This window comes from Mirounga leonina, unplaced genomic scaffold (genome assembly GCF_011800145.1).
Source record: "Mirounga leonina isolate KUSES-001 unplaced genomic scaffold, KU_Mleo_1.0 Mir_154, whole genome shotgun sequence".
Classification (NCBI taxonomy): Eukaryota; Metazoa; Chordata; class Mammalia; order Carnivora; family Phocidae; genus Mirounga; species Mirounga leonina.
Genome location: NW_023270389.1, coordinates 63438364 through 63464407, shown reverse-complemented (window position 1 = coordinate 63464407; position 26044 = coordinate 63438364). Strand labels below are relative to the sequence as shown.

At 46.3% G+C, this 26044-nt stretch overlaps 2 protein-coding genes across 2 annotated transcripts in view; one reads left to right on the top strand and one right to left on the bottom strand.

Moving 5' to 3' along the window:
- KIF26B (kinesin family member 26B) overlaps nucleotides 1-26044 on the bottom strand; it is a 438834-nt gene that overhangs the window by 399454 nt on the left and 13336 nt on the right. The window lies entirely within an intron of this gene.
- LOC118014566 (ATP synthase-coupling factor 6, mitochondrial-like) lies at nucleotides 25244-25671 on the top strand. Its single transcript, XM_035010983.1, has one exon. It carries the CDS (start codon nucleotides 25259-25261, stop codon nucleotides 25583-25585), a length of 327 nt encoding a protein of 108 aa, XP_034866874.1. The 5' UTR covers nucleotides 25244-25258; the 3' UTR covers nucleotides 25586-25671.

Here is a 26044-nt window from a genome sequence, read left to right as displayed (position 1 = left end):
ACTTTTTTTTTCTGGAATCTGGTTGTGGGACTAATAAACTTTTTTTTCTGGAATCTGGTTTCCTTTTTCAAAAAATCAGGACAAAAAGGCATCAGCAGGACAGCACAAGGCCTTTACCCTCCTTGAAAAATGTGCGACCCTGTAGCCTCCCCGGTGCAGTGAGTGTTATGCCTATACCTGTACGTGCTGATTTCCAGACTGCTTGGAAAATTCTGCCACCCCAAAACCAGCCCCACCCACATCTGAAATGGAACAATGAGATAGTCACTCCTTCCGAGTAAAGCTCTGATTTCTACGAAAAGGCAAGTTCCTCCGGAACACGTAATAGTCATTTTACAATGACAATTTTTCATCCTCTTCTAGAAACAAAGAGAAAAATGTCCATGAAGGCAACTAGGGACTGAAGGGGGGAAGCAGGGGGTAGCCCCTGAGGGGGAGGGATGCACAGTTGGGAGGCTGGAGAAATTTATGAGCATACATGTACACTTCCACACACAAAGACAGTGACACTCTCCTGGGACGGAGAGTGTGCTGAGCAGCATCTGTGTGTAACACTTGCATTAATTATATTCCAAAATATTTAGGATTTCAGCCACAATATTCCTCCCTCAAAGTCCCCAGAGCTGCGGGAGATTTAAATATTTTGTCTAGGAGATTATCAGGGCTCTAGACAAGATCAACCAGACTCAAGAGACCAGAAGGAAAATAAAACACTGGTTCACGAAATTCTGTTCCTTGTTGAATACCATGTGCGGCTCAACCCTCTCCCAACCCTCACTGAGCATCTGTGAAGATGAGATGCAGGAGAGAAATGAGATTTGGGACTATCGCCACCCCTATTGTGGAAATTAAAAATAAATAAGCTGTAAAGGAACAGCCTGGTGGGATCAACAGGCCCGTATATTCCTCGTGGGGGTTAGGACCAGCCTGCATACCTTTTCACACCCCGTAGCACATATCAAGTGTGGACACGCGCTAAATTGCTGTTGATTTATTACTGGTAGATTATAAACCGTATGAGGGCAGAGACCGGGTTAGTTGGTTGACTATCAAAAATACCTTACACAAATGCTTGACCTATATCTGCCCTTCAATAAATATTTGTGGACTGTGTCACTAAATGAACGAATAGCAGATGGCTGGCTGGATAAATGAGAGATGCATGGATCAGATCATTTAAATCTGGAAACAAAGGAGCAGCCCAAATTCTGCCCCCTTCAGCTACCCCCTGCCACCCAACTTATCCCTCTGAGTGCCCCCAGGCCAAGGAAGGAAGGCAGGAAAGAGGAAGGGAGGGAGGGCAGATGTGGGCACGTGGGGGGGGGCGGGGCTGGAGCGGCAGCGGTCCCTTATAGACACCAACACTTTGGCCTCTTTGGGCATGGGGACCTCTCACGCTACCAGGCCCAAGTCTAAAAACATTCAGATTTGCCTCCGATGGCAATTGAAAGTAATAAAAGTTGAGGAGTAAAGGGTTTTCTAGGCACTGTGTCAGGAGTAAGGGGACTTGAAGGCAATCATCCTTCAGGGCCTTGGCTGCCTCATCTCTAAGGTGGATGAAGTGAACCACATGTCCTTGGCCCCACATGCTCTGTCCCTGCTCCGGACTCCAGCCTCGGCTCACACGTCCTCCCTTCCCACTCCTCCCTGCCGCAAGGACCTCCTTCCCACCCCCGCTGCCCACTGTGCCTCCTTGTTGTCCCAGTCTGTGTTAGGACGCCTGGGCATACCCTCCTGCAGCACTCTTTGCCTTTGTGCTCCCCCAACTGCAAATAATAACATTTATTGAGCATTTACCAAATATTAGGGTCCTCTCTAATCATTTGACATGCACTATGTGTTTTAATCCCTATGGTAACTTTTGAGGTAGATATTTCTCCCATTCCCATTTTACAGATAAGGAAATCGAGATCCAGAAACACAGGTAGCTGTCTGAGGACACACAGCTTAGTAAGTGCCTGGTGTGGGATTTGGGCTCAGCTGTGTGTCTCCAGAGACGGCACTGACTCTATCCTGATTCAAACCTCCCGAAAGGCTGGCACTGGGTCTGTCTACTTGCCACTATTCACTCCGTGAATATCATCTAGAAGAAGGAAGGAAAGAAGGGAGGGATGGGGAAAAAGTCACAAGGCAGGATCTCAGACCTTTGCTTTTTCTCTGGAGCAGCTGGATGAGGGGCCGCTCCTTGAGAGCGCGCTGGCTGAGGCGGGGAACTGTGGGGAAACACTCAAATGGAAAACTGAAACATACCTGTAACACTCAGGTATGTACAGAAGTGCAAATAATGCTGAAGCCATCAGAAGAATCGGATTGCTGTCTGTCCTGTGAACATCATGTACTTTACTTTTGGGGCTTTAAAACAGCAAAATCTCCCAATACATCACATTAAATTTATAAAGGATCCAGCCCTAGGGGTACTTTAACTCTAGGCTCTATCTATTTCTGTAAAGTGTGTGTCGTTTACAGTGAGCATATGTTAAGTTTATAAATTTTTTTTAAAGATTGTATTTATTTATTTGAGAGACAGAGAGCATGCGCACACAAGCCAGGGGGAACGGCAGGCAGAGGGAGAAGCAGACTGCGTGCTGAGCAGGGAACCAGACACGGGGCTCAATCCCAGGACACTTCACCTATTGAGCCACCCAGTTGCTCCTTAAGTTTGTAAATTTTTAAAATCAAGTACTGAAAATAAACCCTTAAAAACATGTACTTCTCCCTCACTTGTCCCTGCTTCTCCAGTCCTCCCAGTGCGTAGCTACATGGCCACCATCACTGGCCATAAGCAACTGTGTGTGTACGTCTTACAGAACAAGGTTATTATAATTATATTGAGCTAAAATAAAAGATCAGTCTTCTCTCTTCAAAGCATTCTCCTCTGGAAAAGTAATATCCTGGGGATGAGGCAGGCCCCGCCCTCCTCAGGTCTTCCTGGCCAATGGAGACTATTCAAGGCTACATGTTGGAAGGATAATAAATAGGTTTAAACTATGCCACACACCAGTTCATTAAAAATAATAAATGTTCTCCTAGAAGGCCCACAGTTTAAAAGAAGATTACAGGCAGAGAAGCGAGAAGGCTAGGCAGGGCTTCCTCCTTATTTCTTCAGGCCTGCAGTATCTCAAGTACTTAAGCTTGTTATTCATTCAACAAATACTTATTATGGGCCTACTATGGACAAGGAATTCGTCAAGTGCTGCAGAGGCTTCAAATATGAATAAGATATAATCCCCGCCCTTTACGAGTCTCAAAGCATTTGCCAGAACCTTTAAAACAGAACCTTAAAACAGAACAGAATCAACTAGAAGTGGGGTTTCTTATCTCAAAAAAAATTGTTTATCCACCAAAACCAAAGGAGTTCTACTTTGTTTCTCTCAAAGAGTTTACCATCCAGGAGGGGAAAAGAAGATTGAATATAAATAACTACAGCCCCTGGTAGGCTCTGATAAAAGAGGTAATAGGATTGCGGCCAAAGGAAGGCATGCTCAGAGCCATTCGGATTTGGAGGGACTGACAATCACTTCTTGAAGGGTGGCATTGGGCAAAACTCAGATAGACGTGTAGGATTTTGATGGGTAGAATGGGCCAAGGGGAGTACTCAAAGTGAAGGAAGAAGCAGTGAAAAGAAATTCAAGGAAGGGTCTGAGGTCCGTTAGACTACAGACTGTTTGGCTGGAACTGTGGTCCGCAAAGCCTCTCTGGGAACCTGTTAGAAATGCAGACCTACTCTGGGGGTGGGGCCCAGAAATCCATGTTTTAACAAGTCTTCCAGGTGACTCCGGAGCACTGGCCTGGGGCATAGGACACATCCAGGGGACCAGCCTTAGGAAGGGGGGTAGGAGACCTGGGGGCCTAAGGAATTTGCATTAAGTTCACCACTCGGCACAGAGCCAGTGAAGGCTTTTGAGCAGATCCATGACATTACAAGAGCCACCCTTTAAAACGTACTTGAAAAACACAGGGAACGTTGTGCTCAGAGCCATTAGGAATGGAAAAGAAAATTTGGGAGACCAGACAGGAGGCCGAGGTGCAGACTAAGAGGAAGGCAGACATCCTGATCCAGAGTGAGAATAGGCAGGATTTGGATTCGGCCACAAAGTAGCTGCTGGGGAGGAGACAAAAGACCATTTATTTTAAACCTCCCTAACCAGGAGAACGGTGGCATTGTTAAGCAGAGTCTCGCCATAGGGACAGCGTCTAACCACTGTGTTGTATCTATAGCCATGACACAGAAGGTCCTAATGCCTGACAGAAGAACACCAGAAGGATCCTTGTTCCACAGAAGGACAGCCTGAGGACCTAGCAGATCACTTCAGTCCCAGGCAAGGGCTCCCGAGCTTTGCCGTCCACGCAGGAGCACAACAAACCACCGACTCTCCTCCGGGGTGCCATACACAGGCCTGCCTCCTTCTCTCAGCATTCAGGAGGGGCCAAGAAGACCTGCCTGGGAAGATCAAAGGCAAGGACTTCACACGAGTGCAAATGCAGACACTCAACCCCAGCAAAATCACAGGTTCACGTTTGTGGCCCATTTCTCCCAAGGATGTCAAGCAACACGCAGCTTAGAGGGTGCAGCCCACCCAGCACACCTCACACCAGCAGGTGCAGATGAGGCGGCTCGCCAGCCCTGCACACCTGCTATTTAAACAATGGAGAAACAGCAGCAGGGTAAAACAACAATGCTATTCCCACCTCAGAAAGAGGAACGCTCCCCGAACTGGGTACCAAATGAGCAGCAGGAAAACATGGGCATAATTGAGACTGCCCACATGAGTCAAAGTAACACGTGATCCTGGATTACCTGCCCGGCTGCAGGGACAGAAATGAAACCCAAGGTGGAAGATATGCAAGTGCAGCAAGACAGGAACACAAAGGTGGCTTTTTAAAGATTTATTTATTTGGGGGCGGGGTAGGAAGGACAGAGAATCTCAAGCAGGCTCCACGCCCAGCACGGATCATGACCTGAGCCGAAGGCAGATGCTTAACCCACTGAGGCATCCAGGCGTCCCCGTTTTCTTCTTACAAAGCCAACTGAAACAGACAACATCATATCCAACTGCAAGCCTAGTGAGCACAATGGCATCAAGAAGTCAAGCACATTGGAGATTGTACACAAACTGGTGACTTCTCTTTGGCCTCCTCCCCCCACAGAAGGCAGGAGTTACTGTGGGCTGTGCAGGCACCCGAAATAAACACAGTTCTTCCCTCTCTTCTGCAAGATTGAATTATTTTAAAAAGCCAGCCATACAGATGATCATGTAGCGGGATATAAAGTTTGAAAACTGTGTAACTTCTCTAGGTTCATCCAATAGGTAAATCCCAAAAATGGGTACATGAGAATGGAGTTCTTGCAAAATGAACCAAATTTTTAAATATTTTAAAATAATATGTGCCCTTTGTGACAAATTCAAAAAACAGCTTATCGTACAAGATTAGCAGCCATTCACCTTGCTCCATTAATATTTTAGCCAAAAGTCAATCACTTTTTTTTCCTTGAGAACTTTCTAATTGTCTAGAGCATGGGCATGCTGCCCATGGAGCACCACATCCTTGCTTTCTACTCGCTTAGCGTCAATTACACCATGAGCCCTCACCCTGTGCCTTGGAAACTTTTCATAAATTTCATTTAAATGACCACACAGTGTTTGATCAGATTGGTCATAATTCATTTAACCATTACTATAATGCTGAACATGTCGTTTAAGTTTCTTATAATCAGAAATGATATTTTCGGAAATACCTTTGTGCATTGATCTTTGTAGTTATGATTATTCCCTTCAGCGAGATTCTCAGAAGTGAAACTACTAGGTCAAAGGCAAAGAGTAACCTTTTTTTTTTAAATAGAAGCCAGTTTTTTTTTTTTTTAAGATTTTATTTATTTATTCGACAGAGAGAGAGATAGCGAGAGCAGGAACACAGCAGGGAGAGTGGGAGAGCGAGAAGCAGACTTCCTGCTGAGCAGGGAGCCCGATGTGGGACTCAATCCCAGGACCCTGGGATCATGACCTGAGCCAAAGGCAGACGCTTAACGACTGAGCCACCCAGGCGCCCGGTAAAGAGTAACCTTAAGGCTCATCAAACTGCTCTCCCAAACAGGTGTTATTGTCGTGCCCTTGGCCATCTGAAAGAATATCACATTTTTAAAAAGCTTTGCAAAGCTGAATCAAAACTGGCATCTTGGTATTGTTGTGATTTGCATGTGTTTGATTCCTAATGGGGCTGAACCATTTTCCTTGAATTTGTTGGCCACTTGTGCTTCCCCTTTTGCGAAGTCTGTACATAAATTTAGTCCATTTATCTACTGGAGTCTTGCTGTTTACATTAAAAAAGTGTACAAAGAAATTACATATGAAGTATGGTAACACTGTGTTCTAATTTTTCACATCCTCTACAGACTGGTTTTATTTACCCAATGTTCAGCTGTTTTCTGAGATACAGAATGCATGTGTAGCATCACACCCGTCCCTATATTCTCTTATGATACCTTCCAATCTCTTTTTGTCTTTCTCCCTTTTATTTATTGAGACATATTTGACATAGAACATGGGGGAGCCTTTCATTCCTTCCAGCTTAGAATCTTCTCCATCCATTGATTAATCACCTGTATTTTTCTATATTTTTAATTTTTTTCTTACATTTAATTCTCTTACCTATTTAAAATTTATTTTAGTAGACAGTATTTTAATTACATCTTGAGGACAACAATAATGCTCACAATTTAATGGAATCTTGAAATAATTATTACAGTGATTAAGTTCATCGTTATTTTGTCAAGTTAATTAACAGTGTTTGCAGAAGAACAAATATTGTATGATTCCACTTAGATGAGGTACCTACAAGAGGCAAATTCGTAGAGACAGAAAATTCTGACCTGGGCCCTGACTAATTATAATTAGAAGAGATGCCCAACCCATCAATAAGGGTGCCCAATAAATCAGGAAACGCAAGGTCATAAACAGCCAGGCAGGCTTTTCTGGTACACAGCAGCTGGATATCTGCCCTCCTTCCAGGGATTATTTTATGCATATAATCAATTGTCAAACACCCTCACCCTTGGAGGTTTCTAAGGCACGCAGACAAATAACATTTAATTCTCTTCTTGGTCGGCCGTGACACCACCAATTCAATTGAGCTGATTATAAATGTCTCTTCATAGTAATGATCCAGTCCTATCTTCCAGAAAGCACATCCTAGCCATACCAACTCATCCCTGATCAATCCTTTCTTCAATGGATTCATTTAAAGGTTTTCTACACATGGATGACATCACCTAATAGGTGCTGATTTTACTAGTGTCCATGTTAGAAGGTAGCTTCTTTCCAACTGTCTTCCAAATCTCGGTGATACTTTATCACAATAAAAGCTAGGATCACAAATAAACAAATGTTGATATTTACACATATTTGGTATGCATCTATTATAGGGCAACTGAGGCATTGTAACACTAAGGGAAAACGGCCACTTTCTTGAAATCAAAGAACGCTTTACAAAGGTGCTGAAGTTTGAGTGACATCGGTGAGAAATGTAAGACAATCATTTCAGGAATCTTATGGAGGGAAAAGGAAAATGGACACTGGCACGGGAATTTGGAACTGGTGTGTTCAAAATCAGCAGACGCTGCTCTTGGGGAAATGAGACTGTTTCCACTGTGGGCAGCTATGAGGCCACACCCCACATCCTCCGATCAAGAGTCCAGACCGCATGCCATGTAATTCCGGGCAAAAGGCCCAGGAGACAGTCTCAGATGGAAAGGTTACGAACCAAGTGGCTTGGTTCAGATAACAGCTGGTACAGACAGAGGAAGGTCTGGACAAGGGGGTCCTGGTGACATGGGCAGCTGGCTTGGAGCCCTTCTACGGGCTGTTCTCTGAGCAACTTTCACCTTCCGTTACCATTCTCACAACTCCAGCGAGGATGATCCTCTTCCTGGCCACAAAGAGAAGACACAAAGTTCTAACTTCAGGAGCATCACACAGGAGGGATGAGGTTTACCTTGAATTTAGGGTCTCCTTCAGAAAGAAAGGACCCATACATTTCCACAGCCTTAGGCCCACAAAGTCCTGAGTGCACCCCCAAACACACATTTCAAGACAGTCCAACTGCTAGTATAAAACCTGATGTACACATTGCCTCTTTGTGGTATAACAATACAACAGAGTGAGATAAACTTTAAATTACACTTTGCAGCATGTTAATGAACATGTTAACAGGGTGTGTTTAGCCTAGGAAATATCATTGCTTTTTTCTTTTTTTTTTTTTTTCTAGAGCAAATGACATTAAAAAGAAAAGGATGACCATAGTTAACTTTCCAGAACTGGAAAATGTAAGAGAAGAATTTTAGAATCTATATTTGCCAGGATTTCAAGGAAAAAAAATCACCAATGCAAGAGAACAGTTCACCATTTCTTTCCTGTGGAGTATGTAAGATTTACCATATTGGCCATTTTTAAGTGTACAGTTTAGTGGTAATTCACATTGTTGTGCTCACTCCCATCCATCTCCAGAACTTTTTTTTCTTCCCAAACTGAAACTCTGTACCATTAAACACTAACTCCCCAGTTCCTTCCACCCAGACCCCGGCAACCACCATTCTGCATCCTGTCTCTGAGTCTGACCAGTCTGGACTCATAATGTAAGTGGAATCACAGAATAGCTGTCCTTTTATGACTGGCTTATTTCACTTTGCAAAATGTCCTCAAGATTCATCCATGTTGTAGCATTTCAGAATGGTCTTTCTTCTTTAAGGTTGAATTTTATGTGTGTGTGTTAAAATGTCACATATATAGTTTGTTTGTGTATCCATTCATCCATCAGTGGATGACTGGGTACTTCCATTTTTTGGCTACTGTGAATGAAACCGCTATTGATCATGGGTGTGCAAATATATGTTTGAGTCCCTGCTCCCAATTCTTTTCAGTATATGCCCAGAAGAGGAATTGCTGGGTTGTACAGTAATTCTATGTTTAATTTCTGAGGGACCACCATACTATTTTCTATTATCAGTTGCACCACTTGACATTCCTACCAGCAATGCACACAATTCACAATTTTAAAATTTAAAATGTTTGTGCAAGCGGAATTTATTTGAGAACTAGTTTCTCAAAACTTACCTTGTTAGTAGTTTACAGAGCATAAAGGGAAATTTAAAATGTCTTCCCTAAATTGAGCTATTAAATCCAACCCAAACATGACAATATGAAAACATAATCCTAGAGCAAACAGAGGCTATCAGAGAGAGAGAGGTGGGCTTTGCTTGTTCCTACAACTGCCTCACTACCCGCCGCCCCACCTCATGCAGCTCACAAGCCATGTCTATGTCCTACAGGGTCTTAAATCTGCACCTTGTTTCCTGTCTCAATCTTCAGTCAGATTCTCACACATTCAAACCTGAATTTCTCCAAGATCAGAAAGGTGATCCTCAACCACAAATTATCGTCAGCTCAGTCTTGAGCCCAAGAACATGAATTAATCCTAGATCCTTTGTTGGTCCTTCAATGCCCTTAACCAACTGACCCTACCACATGACTAATAAATGTTCTAATAACCAACTGTTTAACATCAGCTTGTAAGCCATGAAAACTAAGTTACCATCTCATCACCCCCACCCCACCATGACTACTCATTCTGTCACAAAACTGAAATGCCAAGAGCCTTCTAATCCACATTCCCCTAAAGCACAAGAGGAGGCACTGAGCATCTGGTCAAAACAAGAACCCGAATCATCCCTTTTACTGTCTCTTGGGCTAGTCCAAAGCAAGTGACCAAAGAAACACTCCACTTCATTAGCCAAACCACCAGTTATCCGGGTGGCCTGGGTGGCTAAGTCAGCTGAGCAACCAACTCCTGATTTCGGCTCAGGTCATGATCTCAGGGTCATGAGATCAAGCCCCATATCAGGCTCCACACTGGGCATGGAGTCTGCTTAAGATTCTCCCTCTCCCTCTGCCCCTTCCCACTCTCTCTCTTAAAACAAACAAACAAATAAACAAACAAACAAAAAAACCCCACCAGTTATCCAAAGTTCTTATTATCTTTTATTTTGGACAATTAAATTGTAAGAAAACTACTGGACTGGGGCGCCTGGGTGGCTCAGTTGGTTAAGCGACTGCCTTCGGCTCAGGTCATGATCCTGGAGTCCCTGGATCGAGTCCCACATCGGGCTCCCTGCTCGGCAGGGAGTCTGCTTCTCCCTCTGACCCTCCCCCATCTCGTGCTCTCTCTCTCTATCTCATTCTCTCTCTCAAATAAATAAATAAAATCTTTAAAAAAAAAAAAAAAGAAAACTACTGGACCTTTTGTCCAATATTATCACACCTCCCCTGGTGGTGATGATGACAATGATGTCACTTTAATTTCATAGACATTTCAATTATTGCATTTGATTCTTGTCTAAAAGGTAAGCAGGACAGGTATGAAGACTCCCACTCTATGGAAGACCAAATTGGAGGTAAGTTCCTCACCACATGGCTCTCAGAGCAGAAAGTGGGACGAGAGCCCCTAGGAGTTCTGACTCCTGACCTTGGGACCTCCCACTGCCCTGCAGGGTTCCTCTCTACAAACAACAGCATTCCTCTCTACACAGTTATTGAAATTCCCTTTTCCTCACTGGCACAGTGAGGTTGCTTTATCCCAGGGCATAACTTACTAAGGCTGCTTTGCTGGGTTAGTTGCACCCAAATAATGTGGGAAATGAAGACTCCAAGGAAGGTGCTGGTGCATGACGTGTGGCCTGAGGTAAGGAAGCAGGTCCATCCTTTGCTGGGGAAGGTTTCACACAACTCTCAGGGGATGCCCCCAGCATCTCCACAATGCACCTCTGCCTACACCTCGTCGTGGGGGGATTTGTTGCTGCTCTTATTTAGAAAACCAGCACACATGGGGGCGGGGAGGGGGGACCCAATTTGAGAAAATATAAACATTAAAAATATGAGTAAACTCCTATTTTGGGGAATTCCTGATGTCGGTCGTTAAATTACCAGATGACGGCCCACCCCTGTGATGAAGACTGCAAAGGGCAACCCCTCAGGCTCTGCAAAGACAAAAGGCAGACGACAGTGTTCGTTGATGGAGCACAGAGCTGATTTCAGAGCAGTGAGACAACCTAGGAAAGGATGTTTAGATTCACTTAGTCCCAACACAACACGCCTCTCTGGATACTGTCCAGACTCTCCCCTCGCTATACCATTCTTGAACCACATCTTATCAGTTATCTCCAGCTCTGCCTTAGCACACAGCAGGCTCTCAAAAATGTGCGTTGAAGTTAATCTGAATTGGATGATTAGCATAATCCCAGAGAAGCAATACAAAAAATTTGGCTCTGAAAATTAACTGTGGGTTTGAGTGTCTTGGATTCCAATCTAGAATCATATGGTTTCCTGTTGTACAGGGATATAAATACCCAGAGAAATGTTTAAGTAAGTGCCCTGGAAAGACTTTCTCGATGTAAACAAGAGACGCATTCAGCAATACATCTCTATCTACTGTGGCAGTAATAAACCTATGTCAATCCTCTGGGGTTTCGGAGGAAGAAACCAAAGAGCCACATTTGCTAAAAATCATCTACTATATATTATACAGCCTCGGTCTGTACCCTGGGAGTGGGGAGGTTTAGGTGTGCTTCCATATTTAATAAGAGAATTCTGAAAAGTTCATTTCAATTACACCAAGGAGAACCTGCTCTCCAAAGGTAAACCATGGACATGTGTCATTTTGTGATGAGAACTGGTACTCCACATTTGACTTGTTACACAAATGCAGAATTTTAAATACTGGCTCTTCTTATTTTCATGCAGGAGAGATGACCCCATTTGATTTTCAGTACTTCCCTCAAGATTTTAAACTCAAGTGGTGGATGGAAGAACATTAAACATGAAGCAGAGCTTCCCTGGAGAGAATGTGCACACAGCGCGTACTTGTGTGTACAGATGATGGTCTGCAGGCATGTGTACAAACAACCGAGATCAGCACCTAAGAACAACCCACGCTCTCCACTATCACTCAGTTTGCCAGAGGGCTGAGCTCTGTCTGGCAATGTGCCCAAACTGTTTTGAGACCTGGCCTGGAACTCAAGTTACAAAGTATTAAAGTTCATCTCGAGAGGCTACCACTCAACTTGCTTTTATGATTCATGCCGCAGGAGGGAACATCCTATGAGGTCATTGCATCTCGTGACTTCCATCCTGTGCCACTGGTCTTGGTTTTTGGTAAAAATAAGCCTAGCATCTCACCTCTCCCCCTCCCTTCCCCAAAAGTTATAGCTGATCCTTGGGGGACTTGAGAAGGAAACCAAAGGTGTGCTTAAGAAAGCTCCTGCACCTTTTGCAGGAAGGTGAGGGGCAGGATGTCAAACAAACAAGCAAAAAAACAAAAGCAAAAAACCTCAAAACACTGAAAGCAAGAATGGAGAGAGAGCTTTATCAAGTAACTACATGACAGCACCCCAGCAAAAATCTTGATCACTGCCTGCCCTTCGGACAGCTTGCCTGGCAGACTGCCCTGGAGCCACGACTCAACTGTGCCATCCCACAAGGTCTCTCTCTGATGGCTCATTTGCTTTGTCACCTGTGATGCTGGTCAAGAGGTCAAGCTTTCCTTTGCTTAGTGCCAAGGTCCTGGAGTCCATCTCCTGCCTGCAAGTTGCCCGTGTGACCATTCTCCCCGTCATCCATCCAAAGACGCGTGCAAGATTCTGGCAGGGCTATCTATCCCCCGCCTGTCCACGTGCCAACTCTCACGGCCATCTCCGCAGTCTTGATGCTTACCCAGCATGAGATGGCCACTAGGTATGTTGTGTTAAAGAATAAAGGGCATCAAAGAAAATTCACATCTATCTTACTGAAACCTGAATGAGTCCAGGAAAATTTTTTACTGTAGGAAAAGTGAAAGATCTTAATTAAGAAGTGGACCATAGACCTAAGTTGAAGTTAAAACTATAAAACTCTTAAAAGGACACACAAGAATGAATTTTCATGACCTCAAGTTGGGCAGTGAATTCTCAAATAAGACACCAAAAGCACAGCAACAACAGAAAAAGTGGTAAGTTGGACTTCATCAAAAATAAAACATCTGTGCCTCAAATGACATCACCAAGAAAATGAAAAGATAAGTCACAGACCGGGAGAAAACACCAGCCACTCACATATCTGACAAGGAACCTCTACCCAGAATATATAAAGGACTCTCACAACTCAGTGACGACAACAAAAAACCCCAACTAAAAAATGAGCAAAAGATTTGATTAGACGTTTCTCCAAAGAAAACCTAAGAATGAGGAATAAGCACATGAAAAGATGCTGGACCTTACTAGTCATGAGTGAAATGCAGATCAAAACCACAGTGTGACACCACATCACACCCACTAGAATCAAAAAGACAGACAATGGAGGACGAACATCTGATCTGTTGCTGACGGGAGCATAAATGGTGCAGCCACACTGAAAAACAGCTTGAAAGTTTCTCAAGACATTAAACACAGAGTTACCACATTCAATAGCAATTCCACTCCCAAGTATCAGTCCATGAGAACGGAAAATATATGTCCTCATAGAGACTGATGCCCAAATGTTCGCAATAGCGTTTTTCATAATAGCGAAAAACTGGAAATAACCCACATAGCCATCCACTGGTGAACAGGTACACAGTGTGTATATCCACACAACGGAATGCCATTCCGCTCCATGCTACGATGCGGTGAGCCCTGACCACATGGTGCTGAGTGAAAAAGTCAGTCACAAAATACCATGTAGTGCGTGATTCCCATGCATAAGAAATGTCCAGGATGGGTAAATCCATAGAGAGAGAAAGTAGAGCCGTGGTTTCCTGGGGCTGAGGGGATGGGCGCATGGGGACTGATTGATAATGGGCATCACATTTCTTTGGGGAGGGACAGAGATGTTCTAATATTACTGGGGACAATGGTTGCAAAATTCTGGGAGTATACTAAAACCCACCAGACTGCACATTCAAAATGGGTGCATTGTATGGCATGTAAATTGTATTTCAGTAAAGCTACTGAAAAACAGAAAAGAATGATCCCACATTCCTGCGTGTGCAACAGTCTGGCCAACAACAAACAACCTGGTCTCCAAAAGTAGCACCAGCCCGCCCTCGGTGGCCGGCACCGCCTCCATGTCTCACAAAGCCGACGCTGGAAGGATCTTGCCAGCTACACACCCTGTCTCATCTTTTCCCTAAAATCATGATTTCCCAAGAAAACCAATCCTACAAGGAATCCAAAGAAGAAACCAAAACACAAAGTCCTTTTAACCTGAGGCTAGGTGTCTCCATGCCTTATAACCCACCCACCTCCACACATACATTCTGCGGGTTCTCTCAGAACACAGCCCGGTGGAGTCAGTTTCATTTTCATCTGGGTTATAATATAATGAAAGAAATCATCATTTTCTTCTCTTTTTTTTTTTTTTGCTTTACTAGTACATTTTTCTCTCCTGAATTCTCCTGAGCTAATGTGATATGATCTTGAAAATGTACACCACGATGAGATCAGGAGGGGTTGGCAAGAGCCCGTGCAGTAAGCTTTGGCACCTGAGCTCATCGATAACCTACTTTCATGTGAAGAGAGAAAGGCCCAATCTGTCCTGCGAGCCAAGGCCACCAGGCAACCGAGCCCCTTCTTGGGGGGAGCACTAATTGCTGCTCACAAAGCCGGCGGCATCTCCTCCAGGTGATCCATCAGCGGAAACCATCATAAAAGCAGCAGCAGAGGAAGGGGGACCAGGGTAGAGAGGTTAAACAGCATGAAAGTGATTTCAAGGGAGAGGAGGGATTGAGTTTGTGTGTGAGGGAGACAGAGAGAAGAAAGTGCAGTGCAGAAGGTCCGATGAGAGCCGGCTAAGTAACAGGCAGGGCACAGGTCTCCGACTCCGACTGGCTGGGCTGGGGCGTGGGGGGGGCAGACCCCCACCCACCTACCCCCAGCTGAGGACAAGAGTCTGCTCTTGATTCCAGAGGGACCCAGATGCCACTCTGGGCAGTATGTTCCCACGGCTGGGGTTTGGTTCTTTCCACAGCCCCCCAACTTACCACTGCCACAAACCCGCCCAGCATCCTTGGCCAGAAAGGCTAACCTGGGCTCAGGACTGCACTGCAGGTGTGTGCATTTTTAAAAGTGACACCAGTACCCTCTCCTAGCCACTGGACTATGGCCCCCAGCACCTAAATTTGGACGCTCCAACCGAGGACAGAGAGACAGGAGTCCCTCCCACACTGAGAACTGGGAAGGATCTGGGGTACCGGGGCACCTCCATGCTTGCCCTGCAGCCTCTGTAACCCATTTAAGGACCCATTTGTGTACACCCTTGTCTCCTCTATGAGTTGATCAACCTCTTGAGACCAAAGTCCAGGTTTCATGTGGTTTGGAAGCTGGAACATGTAACACAGAGAGCAGCACATGCGGGATGCTGCCGAGAGGGATGTTCGAGGAGTGAATGAGTGATTTAATGAATCATCTAGGTCTTTCTCCCGAGAGCATTCTCTGGAGTGCTTCCAGCACTGTTTTATTTCAAAATAACTTAAAGCAGGGAGGGCAGAATGGAGAACTGTTCAACGGGTTCAGAGTTTCAGTGTGAGAAGAGGAGGAAGACCTGCAGGTGGACGGGGGGAACGGTTGCACGGCGTGGACATGCTTCAGGCTTTACTGTGCCCTTAAGATGGCAAACTTGGTGTGTTTTACCACAGTTAAAAAAGAAAACGCTTAGAATAAAGACCACCAAGACACAGCTGACTAAGAATCTGATCACCAAAAAGACTAAGAAAAAAGCACTTGAGCAGCACTTCTTTTATTTTAAAACGCAGCCCCAGGGGCGCCTGGGTAGTTCAGCTGGTGGAGCAACCGACTCTTGTTTTCTGCTCAGGTCATGATCTCGCGGTTGTGAGGTCGAGCCCCACCTTGGGTTCTACACTCAGCGTGGAGTCTGCTTCAGATTCTCTCTCTCTTTTTCTCTCTCAAATAAAGATCCTTATAAATAAATAAACAAACAAACAAACAAACAAACACAACCCCAAACCCAGGGTAGCAGCTCCAAGGTCAAACTCAGTTATTTGGTTGTACTTGAACGTTCCAAGCTCCTAATACAATGCCCGGCACATGTTAGATGTTCTAACTATTTCCTGAATGTTCTAGAATCGCTTGAAGAAGCAGCTCCAGGCATAGAAATCATCGTGGTGTCCAGGCTGTCTCCTGTAACAGAACAGGTGGGGTGGGATTTGAGCTCAGCACGGTCCTCTCCTAAGGGACAAGGCAGTCTCTGCCCGGATGCATGGTGCCCTCATCTGGCAGCCACAGACACTCCCCGCCTGTACCCCCAGCCGGCCCTCCACCTGCAGCGTTCCCTTCCTGAGGGGAAGCCAAGCCGAGCCTATACCAGCTCAGTGTGACCCCTCCTCCTTCTCTCTAAACAAAAAGCTGCAATCCCCCACACACCACGTCTTTCATTTTCTCAGCCAAAACACAGGCCCGGAGCCCATTAAACTCACCATCGGAAAAACCTGGGTTCAGGGGGCTCAGAAGAGCGTTTTGCACTTAGTCTCAGGTGAAGGGTCATTTCACTAATCAGAAACAGGCCCAAACTTCCACCACCGTTATCCATCACCAGAAGACAAGTAAAATCAAAACCAAAAGGCAATGAATCCCAGCGGCCCCCCCTCCCCCCCCGCCATAGCGAGCGGCTCCCTGGAGGCCGGCTCGCCCAGACGCCCGGGTGCCAGCCACCACCGTGTCCACATCGGCTCCCCTGGCCGCCCTGATGAGCTGCCGCATCAAGCTCAAGGGCACCCACACTAGCCCACGCTCCTCATGACCCCCGACCCAGGAAAAGCTGCAAGGAGGGTTACTTAGCACGCTCCTTTGTTAAAAGATAGTGTTTGCTCAGAGGGAACTAGGGATCCATGAAGGCAGGGTTGTCTGTCTTTGCAGAAGTTACAGCAAATGGCCTGCGGGGACCACGGCACAGCTCCCTGCAAACTGCCTCTTCACCAAAGTACCAGAGTACTAAATGCTTCATACCGGGTTCTGCTCAGAAGTACACATCTCCTACAAAAGTCACAGAATGCATCGTCTGAAATTCAGCGGCGCCTGGGTGGCTCAGTGGGTTAAGCATCTGCCTTCAGCTCAGGTCATGATCTCGGGATCCTGGGATCAAGCCCCGCATCAAACTCCTTGCTCAGCAGGGAGTCTCCTTCTCCCTCTCTCTCTGCCGCCCCACCCCACCTCATGCTGTCTGTCTCTCAAATAAATAAATAAATCTTAAAAAAAAAAAATAAAGAACGATCATCTGAAATTCAGCGGCACCATCACCTGTGGGCCCAACCTGTCAGCCGTAGCCCCCACGCAGCTGAAGGCACAGTTAAAAGCAGGTGTGACCCACCGGGTGTCCCCGAAGCCTTATATTGAGCATGAAAGGCGTGAACGAGATTCCCAAGCCTCCCCAGAGTCTTGGGGAGCGTAGCTGATGTGGCTCATTACATAACACCTGTTAGGGCCTCCGGCTCCTTCTATGCCCTCGGCTGCCAGCCTCCCTCCCAATGGCGGGCAGCTTTAATCCAGGGAGTTAACAGGGGTGGGTACGGATGACCAGCAGGCCCAGTCTTTTGGCTACTGAGGGCAGGCCCAGCTATAGCAAACACACAGGGAAATGTGGGATAGGAGAATATCCCAGATACCAGAGGGGATGCCAGGAGGAAAAGAAACAAAATCCCAGCCTAGACCTCAAGGATGCGTCTTTCTCGAACGTCTCTGGCCCCCTTCCACAGAATACTTCCTACTTCCTAGTAAATTCTGGTACGGTCTCTGTAGACCGTAGATCTATTTCTTCCCAAACAAACCTTTTTGGAAAAGTAACCCCACTGTCTCACAGGGAATAAAAATGGAGGTACAATTTCACCACTTTCAATAAAAGCAACATTTCCATGCTTGCGGCTCTACCCTTTGAACTCTAGCTGGGAAGAGAAAACAATTAGAGGACAAACAAAAAGAGGCTTTTGAGGAAACAGGAATACAATAAAAGAGATCTCAGAACTTAGATTATGGCCTCTTTGTTCTTTTCAGATCATAGCTGGACTCAGTGACTCTCTACATCTTGCCACAAAATTATATCTTCTAATTTTTTGTGCCTGTTGTTTTTTGTTTTTTTCCCAAATCTCTACTTGACAGAATCTCAAAGGATCTCAGCCAATGGAAACCGGCCGCAGGCTGGTATTTCTAGGGTGAGCCATGGAGACCCTCACGGTCAGAAGGCTACCCTGCTTCCTACTTCATTACCCCCTGCAGCTCCCTGTTCTGGGGCTATGTGTTCAAGTCACCACCTCGCTGAGCCCCCCGCCAGTCATGCCCGCAGCACGGTGACCCACCAGCCACGCCCAGGGGAGGAGGCTCAACTGGACCCGAGACCGGGCAAGGAAGAGAGTTTCAGTCTTCTAAGATGGTTTCGGACCTGCGCTCCTTTTTGGGGGCGCTAAACAACGTAACTAAGATTTCACCCTTTCTCGAGATTATCGAAAGAAAAAAAAAACAAAAACCCGCGTCTGAACCTAGTGCGTTGTAATTCATGTCCTTCTACCGTATATGTTCACAGATAATACACACGTAGCTTCTAGACACGCACCCTATGTTCCAAGATTGTAGGACTGCATCGTTGATATTTTTGTATTGACATAGGCAATGCCTTTGACAAAAACGTCTCTAGAGACTAAAGCCCCACTCTTAGACTTTCCCATGCCTACTTCTCGCTGCTGTCTAGCGCCTATGTCACCCTATCCTTCCTCCTTTCTCGGCCCAAACGCCCCAGAGTCTGGAGGTGGATTGGCTCCAGGCTGTAATGGGATCTGCAGTCTTTCACCTCCGGGTCACCATCCCGAGTCTGGGCCACCTCGGCAGCATCTGAAAGCAGTTACTGTGCCGTGGATGGCTTTGCCTCAGACAAAAGCCACTTTCCAGCCTTTCACCCTGCAGGACGTCTCAAGCAGGAAAGGCAGTAAGGAGTGAGCAACGCACGAGCCGCCAGAAGAAACTCCATATTAGCCAGAACCCACAAGAATGGTTTGAAGGAGAACCTTTGCGAGAAAAGCCTGGGGGTTTTAGAGTCTGATGTCGATGCTATGGGGGTAAGTGACGCTATGGCCAAATTCCCTTCCCGCAACCTGGGAAGAGTCAGACACCTATTATAAAACAGCAAGTATCTCATGAAGCCCTGAAATCCCACCAACTCAGAACGGCAGCGCTCCAGAAGAGAGCAGGCAGGAGTGTGAGGCTCTGAGTGAGCTCACTGGTGACGGTGATCAAGGCCCAGACAGTGCCTGGCATGGAGCAGATGTGTCCGAACACTTGCTGAACAGGACCGAAGAAAGATCTCTTGGCCTCTCTCTCCTTTCTTTCTCTAGTTTGTCAAATGAGGTTAAGGCAGACCCCCCCCACCCCTATATCCAGCCATCACATCCCTGTAAGGAATGTTACAGAGTCGGGAAACCAAGTGGCAAAGGCCCAGTACAGTAACCTCAAAAAAGCAGCTATTTAAATATAAGGTTGTATCCACCTATCGAATCTTTAAAGGCGTCCGTTTGGTCCAACTCCAAAAACGCAATGCCCACAATAAAATGTGTTGGCAAATTCAGAAGAGAGTTGCTGCCACTGAACATATCGCTCTCAAGAACCTAAGAGCTAATAAGTCTTTTTTTTTTTTTAGTTTACTGCAAAATGTGCAATATAATCATAGTACTATATTAATAACTATTATGCAGGTGACCACTAACGTGCCGCCCTCAAAAAGATGAACTGGCCAGCCTCAGGGGTTTATTCAGTGAGGATGACAGCCCATGTAAAACCTTCAAACTCTTACAGGCACAAATAAAAAGGCTGCTTCTCAGAAGGTAAGTGGCAGTGAGGGGCCAATTCCCGCATCCCTCCACAGGCCCTCGCCTGGCCCCGTCCCTCCCACGGGACTGTAGGGAGGCTCACAGGGAGGTCCCCATCCTATCCCCGCCCCACATCCACTGCAGGACACAGGCCTGGGTCCCTAACCTTGCTGAGTTTCCTCATCTGTGCAATGGGAACAGTAACCATACCCAATCATAGGATTGAATGTGATTGCACATAACATGCTTGGAAGCAGATGGTGGTCAGACCAACAAATGTTGTCATGATCACCCTTCACGAGCCACTGGAGGAAAGTGTCCCTGCCCAGGCAATCCACGGGGATGTCTCTTCCCTTAGATCACTATTCTTTTTTTTTTTTTTTTTAAAGATTTTATTTATTTATTTGACAGAGAGAGACACAGCAAGAGAGGGAACACAAGCAGGGGGAGTGGGAGAGGGAGAAGCAGGCTTCCTGCCGAGCAGGGAGCCCAATGCAGGGCTTGATCCCAGGACCCTGGGATCATGACCTGAGCCGAAGGCAGACGCTTAACCGACTGAGCCACCCAGGCGCCCCTAGATCACTATTCTGTGACACAGTTTACACTGCTGTGGGTGGCATGGGGCGGGGGGGAGTCTACATAACATAAAATTTTAAATGCATTTTTAAAGGCATAGTTCAGTGGCATTAAGTACATCCCATGTTCATGCAATCACCACCACCATCCATCTCTAGAACTTGTTTCATTTTCCCAAACTGAAGCTCCTTATCATTAAGTGTCAAGTCTCCATCCCCCTCCCCCCAGCCCTCCCATTCCCCCACCAACCATCACTCCACACCATTCTGTCTCCATGAATTTGACAACTCTAAGCATCACCTGTAAGTGGAACCACACAGGATTTGTCCCTTTGGTGACTGGCTTATTTTACTCAGAATAATGTCCTGGAGGTTCATCCATGTGGTAGCAGGTGTCCAAATTTCCTTCCTTTTTGTATATTAAGGAAATACTATATATATTAATATATATGTATGTTATATATTTCCTTCCATTGTATATATGCCACATTTTGTCTGTCCACTCACCTGCTGACGGACCCTTGGGTTGCTCTCACCTCGGGGCTGCTGAATAATGCAGCTGTGAGTGTGGTGTAGCACTGCTATCTTGCTGTCTGACGTGCTTTCATTGGTTGTTAAGCCGGGCATATAAAGCTCACGTTGTCATTTAACTTCTTGTGAAGGCGGTGTAGGGGCTCCCCTCTTTGGACACTTTACGTCTGGCAATACTGCGATCCTCAGGGCTCCTGCAGCCCCTCTCTGTTTGTGAGATGCCTGGAATACCTCGCCTTCTTCAGCCTTCGCCCACCAGCTCCTACTCACTGATTAGCCTCAGTGCGGCCGTCACCCCTTCTGGAAACCATCTCAGCCCACTCCATAGCTGGCCGTGCCATCCCTTGCGGGGACGCTGTGAAAGGGCCACAGCACGGTGGCCTGGAGCTCAGCACCCGCCCACCCCCCAGGCTGGGAGGCTCAAGGGCAGGGCTGTGTCCTAACCACCTTTCTGTCCCGGTGCCAAGTCCGGCCACCGCACACCATACAGTAACAGCCAAAGAAATGTTGGCCAGACCGAGAGATGGACAGACATGGAGCATGAGAGAAGTAGAAAATAAATACACTGGATGTTAATTGTGTGAAATGAATCCTGGGGTCAGGAGGTCACCATCTAGAGATGCCAGTTTTACTTTTCTCTTCTATAAAATGGCAGTTTGGATGCTAATATTTAGTGAACTCCTACTATGTGTCAGACAAAACACACCAATGAAGTAATTATTCCTGTTAATGCTATTATCCAAGTAAGGAAACTGAGGCAGAAAGCAGCAAGTCCCTCTAAGTCCACAGAGCTACAAATGACAGAGCCAAGATTCACACCCCAGGGGTCTGGCTGCAGGAACCATGCTCTTAAGAGCAAAAGTAACCCAGGGGCACCTGCGTGGTGCAGTCAGTTGAACATCCGACTTGTGGTTTCAGCTCAGTTCCTGATCTCTGTGTTGTCGATCCTGATTTCAGGGCTGTGGGATGGAGCCCCATGTTGGGTTCTGCACTCAGGAGGGAGTCAGCTTGTGACTCACTCTCCCTCTCTTTAAAAAAATAAATAAATCTTTAAAAAAAAAAATAGCAAAAGTAACCCAAGACTGCATAACCTCTAAGGCTCCTTCTCTGCTATAGTTCTAGGATTATGAAATGCTAATGATTCAAAAGGATATTCTGAGGTGTCCAGGAGTAGAGGTGACAGATAAAATTAAAAATTCATGGTGTTCATTTAAATTGACATACTATATTGAATTTTGCCCTGTGTAAGGATTATAAAGAGGGCTTGGAAAGTTCGTGATCCTTTTAAAAAGACACTGATGTGTGCTCTACAGAGAGCAGTGAACACTGCTGTGTTTCTTTTCAGAACGAGCGCGACCCCATTCATGTCTTGGGGAAAACACCAGCCCACTTCCTTGTTACTCTGCCCCAGAGGACTTGAAACCAGCCTAGTGAATTTCCCCTCTCACTGCGTGGCAGATCCAAGCCTTGGAGGGAGCGGGGTTCCTTCATTACTGCAGACCCGCCTCCAGCCTGGATGTGAGCGTGCGTCACCATCTCACCAGACAGCAGAGGCAGTGCCGTATCAACTGTGCAGATCGACTCTCAGATGAAGGCAGAAATTAAATCAGGGGCCCGTGTCCGGGCGTGTGGCCTTGAGCTTGCCCTCTTGGCTTAGTTCTGACCAGTGAAACCAGGCTTCCTCCCTGGAATACCTGGGACCGTTCTGAGCATCTGGTGAGCACTCCCACATTTCTGTTATTCTCCAAACCAGAAATGAATACAACCACATGAAATGGAGCAAAAACAAGATCATAGCAACTAACAAGAAATTCAAGGGCCTCCAAACTAGCTGATCCAGAAATACCTAGACTGGAACCCACGCCGGTGAAGGAGCCACGCTCACATTTCATCCCTGTGGATTTCACTCTTCTAGAACAGGAGGCCAGGTCAGGGGGCAGGCATCACGCCCCTCCTCACCATATCCTCCCACCAGCATCCCCTCCTCCAGCAGCCTCTTCCCTTATCTCCCAGGATGTTTCCATCATACAGAAGTGGAAAGGGGGAGATTTTCTTTTCCCTAAAGGCCAGAAATCCCTGGAGAATTCACATGTTCAAAAAAAAAATTACTGTCTGGTGGGTGCACAGATCCCAGCAAAATGTAAAATCCATAATACCATGACCACACTCCAGGGCTCAGAGTCCAGGAGATCTATGGGCAAAACAATAAATCCTACTAGAGCCTGATGGAACCTCGGGAGCCAGAGGTTTTCCGGGTGATCCCCAGCAGCCCCCCACACCTCTCCATCATTCTCTTATCTCCTCCTGACCACCATAAAGAGCCATTATGGAGAATCACTAATAGCAAGGAGTACTCCATAAAAAAAAGTAAATTAGCACAAACTACCACCAAGAAAAAGCCCACAGCCAGCAACTTCCTTCCCCGGGGTTGCTGCCTCACACAGGAAGCAGGGAGCCTGATGAGGCCTAGGAAAACCACACCTTTGTATTACACTTGCCACCCTGGCTGCAAAAATGCTCATCAAGCCATCCTTAGCGGACTTGCCACGGGCTTCCCCTTCCTGCGCTCGCAGGCCGCCCAGACAGTTCGCCATCCTTCCCCGCTCAGTGCCCTTGGAATGGCACCGCCCGCTTTATGAGCTGCCTTGGCCTCCAATAAAGGTTCGAGCCTAACAATGTCTGAAACCTGAGACTGGCTGTCTACCGCGTTACCAGCTTGCGGGCTTCCTCCCGGGCTCCTGCAGAGTGAGCACACGCATGCGCGCACGTGCACTGCCCAGCAGAGTGGAAAGCCTTCTTAGAAATTCCAGAAAGTCCGGCGCCTGGGTGGCTCAGTTGGTTAAGCGACTGCCTTCGGCTCAGGTCATGATCCTGGAGTCCCTGGATCAAGTCCCGCATCAGGCTCCCTGCTCGGCGGGGAGTCTGCTTCTCCCTCTGACCCTCCCCCCCTCTCATGTGCTCTCTCTCATTCTCTCTCTCAAATAAATAAATAAAATCTTTTAAAAAATAAATAAATAAATAAATAAATAAATAAATAAAAAAGAAATTCCAGAAAGAGTTACCGGAGCAAATTTAGGGGGAAAGGACGAGAGGAGAAACAAAGGCTCTGACATCTGGGAACACGATCGAGGAAAACACGCGGAGGGTGTGCAGTGCTGAGTTGGGCGTGCCCGGCAGCAAGGTGTGCAGTCAGTCTCTGCCGGGGTTGGTGCAGAGAACCGAGTGCAAGAATGTGGAGGGTCAAGTACACTCCCGCTGCTCTGTGCCTGCCCTCAACCGTGCAGGCACCACTGTCCTCATCCCGCTCAAGGTCAGATGAAGCTCTGCTTTAGTATCTATAGGGCTCCCTGAGTGGTGTTCAGACGACAATGCACATACCAAGTGTTACAGCTGAAATAAGAGGGGGACATCTCATAGGAAGCGGACGGGCTAAAGACAAGCTGGGTTAGTTGTCGGGGAAGAAAAACAAAATGGATAATGAATGAACGGACCTTGTCCACCCCCAGCCGGCCACCTGCCACCTCCTCTGACTGCGGGCCACCCTTCAAAACGACAGGACTGTTACGCCCAGGTCGTGGGCTCGGGGGATGTAAATATTGGTCTAAACAACTGAGGCCTTGTCTAAACATTCATAGGAGCAGAGGGAAAAGGGGGGACCAAAGGGGGGAGAAAGGTTTTAGAAAAAAATCTAGATGTAGAGGTTTTTTAAAAAGATTTTACTTATTTATTTGAGAGAGAACGCACAAGCAGGGGGAGGGGCAGATGGAGAAGCAGACTCCCTGCAGAGCAAGGAGCCTGAATCAGGACTCCATCCCAGAACCCAGGGATCATGGCATGAGGTGATATCAGATGCTTAACCAACTGAGCCACCCAGGCGCCCCCAGGTGTAGTTTTTTTTTAAAGAAAGATGAATGAAATGTCTGGAGTTTTGGTGTGCCTGGACTGCTACCCAGGACGAACTCCCCCCAAATTATTTCTAAATCCAAATCAGGGGCACCTGGGTGGCTCAGTCAGTTAAGCATCTACCTTCAGCTCAGGTCATGATCTCAGGGTCCTGGGATGGAGTCCTGCATCAGGCTCCCTGCTCAGTGGGGAGTCTGCTTCTCCATCTGCCTCTCCCTCTGCTTATGCTCTCTCTCTCTCAAATAAATAAATAAAAATCTTTAAAATAAATAAATCCTAATCAGTATGACAGATTTTTTTTCATGTAAAACTAACTATAAGCCGAGAACGGTGGTGGCCACGGAGGCTCTGGCAGCTCAGGACCTAGTGCAAGTAACAAAATCACCATGATTCTTCAGAGGCTCTTCAGGTTCTCCTCTCTCATTTGGTCTGCAGTCTCAGTTCATTTGAGGAGGAACATTGGTGTTACAGCAGTGTCATTTAATAAGGAACTTGATCCTGTACAGAAACTCTTCGTGGACAAGATTAGAGAATACAGAACTAAGCAACAGGCATCTGGAGGACCCGCTGATACTGGCCCAGAGTACCAGCAAGACCTAGAGAGGGAGCTTCTTAAGCTTAAGCAAATGTATGGTAAAGCAGACAAGAATATGTTCCCGGACTTCAAATTTGAAGATCCTAAATTTGAAGTCATCGAAAAACCCCAGTCCTGAAGAAAGAATGTAAAATTTATTTGGTAATTTGTCCTAGATTAGTTGTACAGCTGTATCAGAATAAACATACATTTCTCAGCTGTCAACTGTTCTTTTAATTCTGATTCCAAATAAATTATTTGGTGATGTTAGGTGTATAAAAAAAAAAAACAAAACCTAACTATAAGCATCTTTATATCTAAGGCAGTATTTTTTCTCAGACATTCCTTAACCAAATTGCTCTTATAAAGTCAATTGTCTTTGTCTGCCCAAGTTTATTTCTGTGTACAAACACAGAAGACAATAAAGTAAACAGCTTTATTAAGAAACAGGAAGAATCCCATCTATCCGTTTATGATCCAGATTCCAAACGCAGGAACCTCAGGGATAACGGTGCTGGCAGCACCCCTGTGTGGATGGGCAAACCTGGGGGACAGGCCTGGTTGGCTGGTGGTGGGAGTCCCACAAACGTGGCAACCC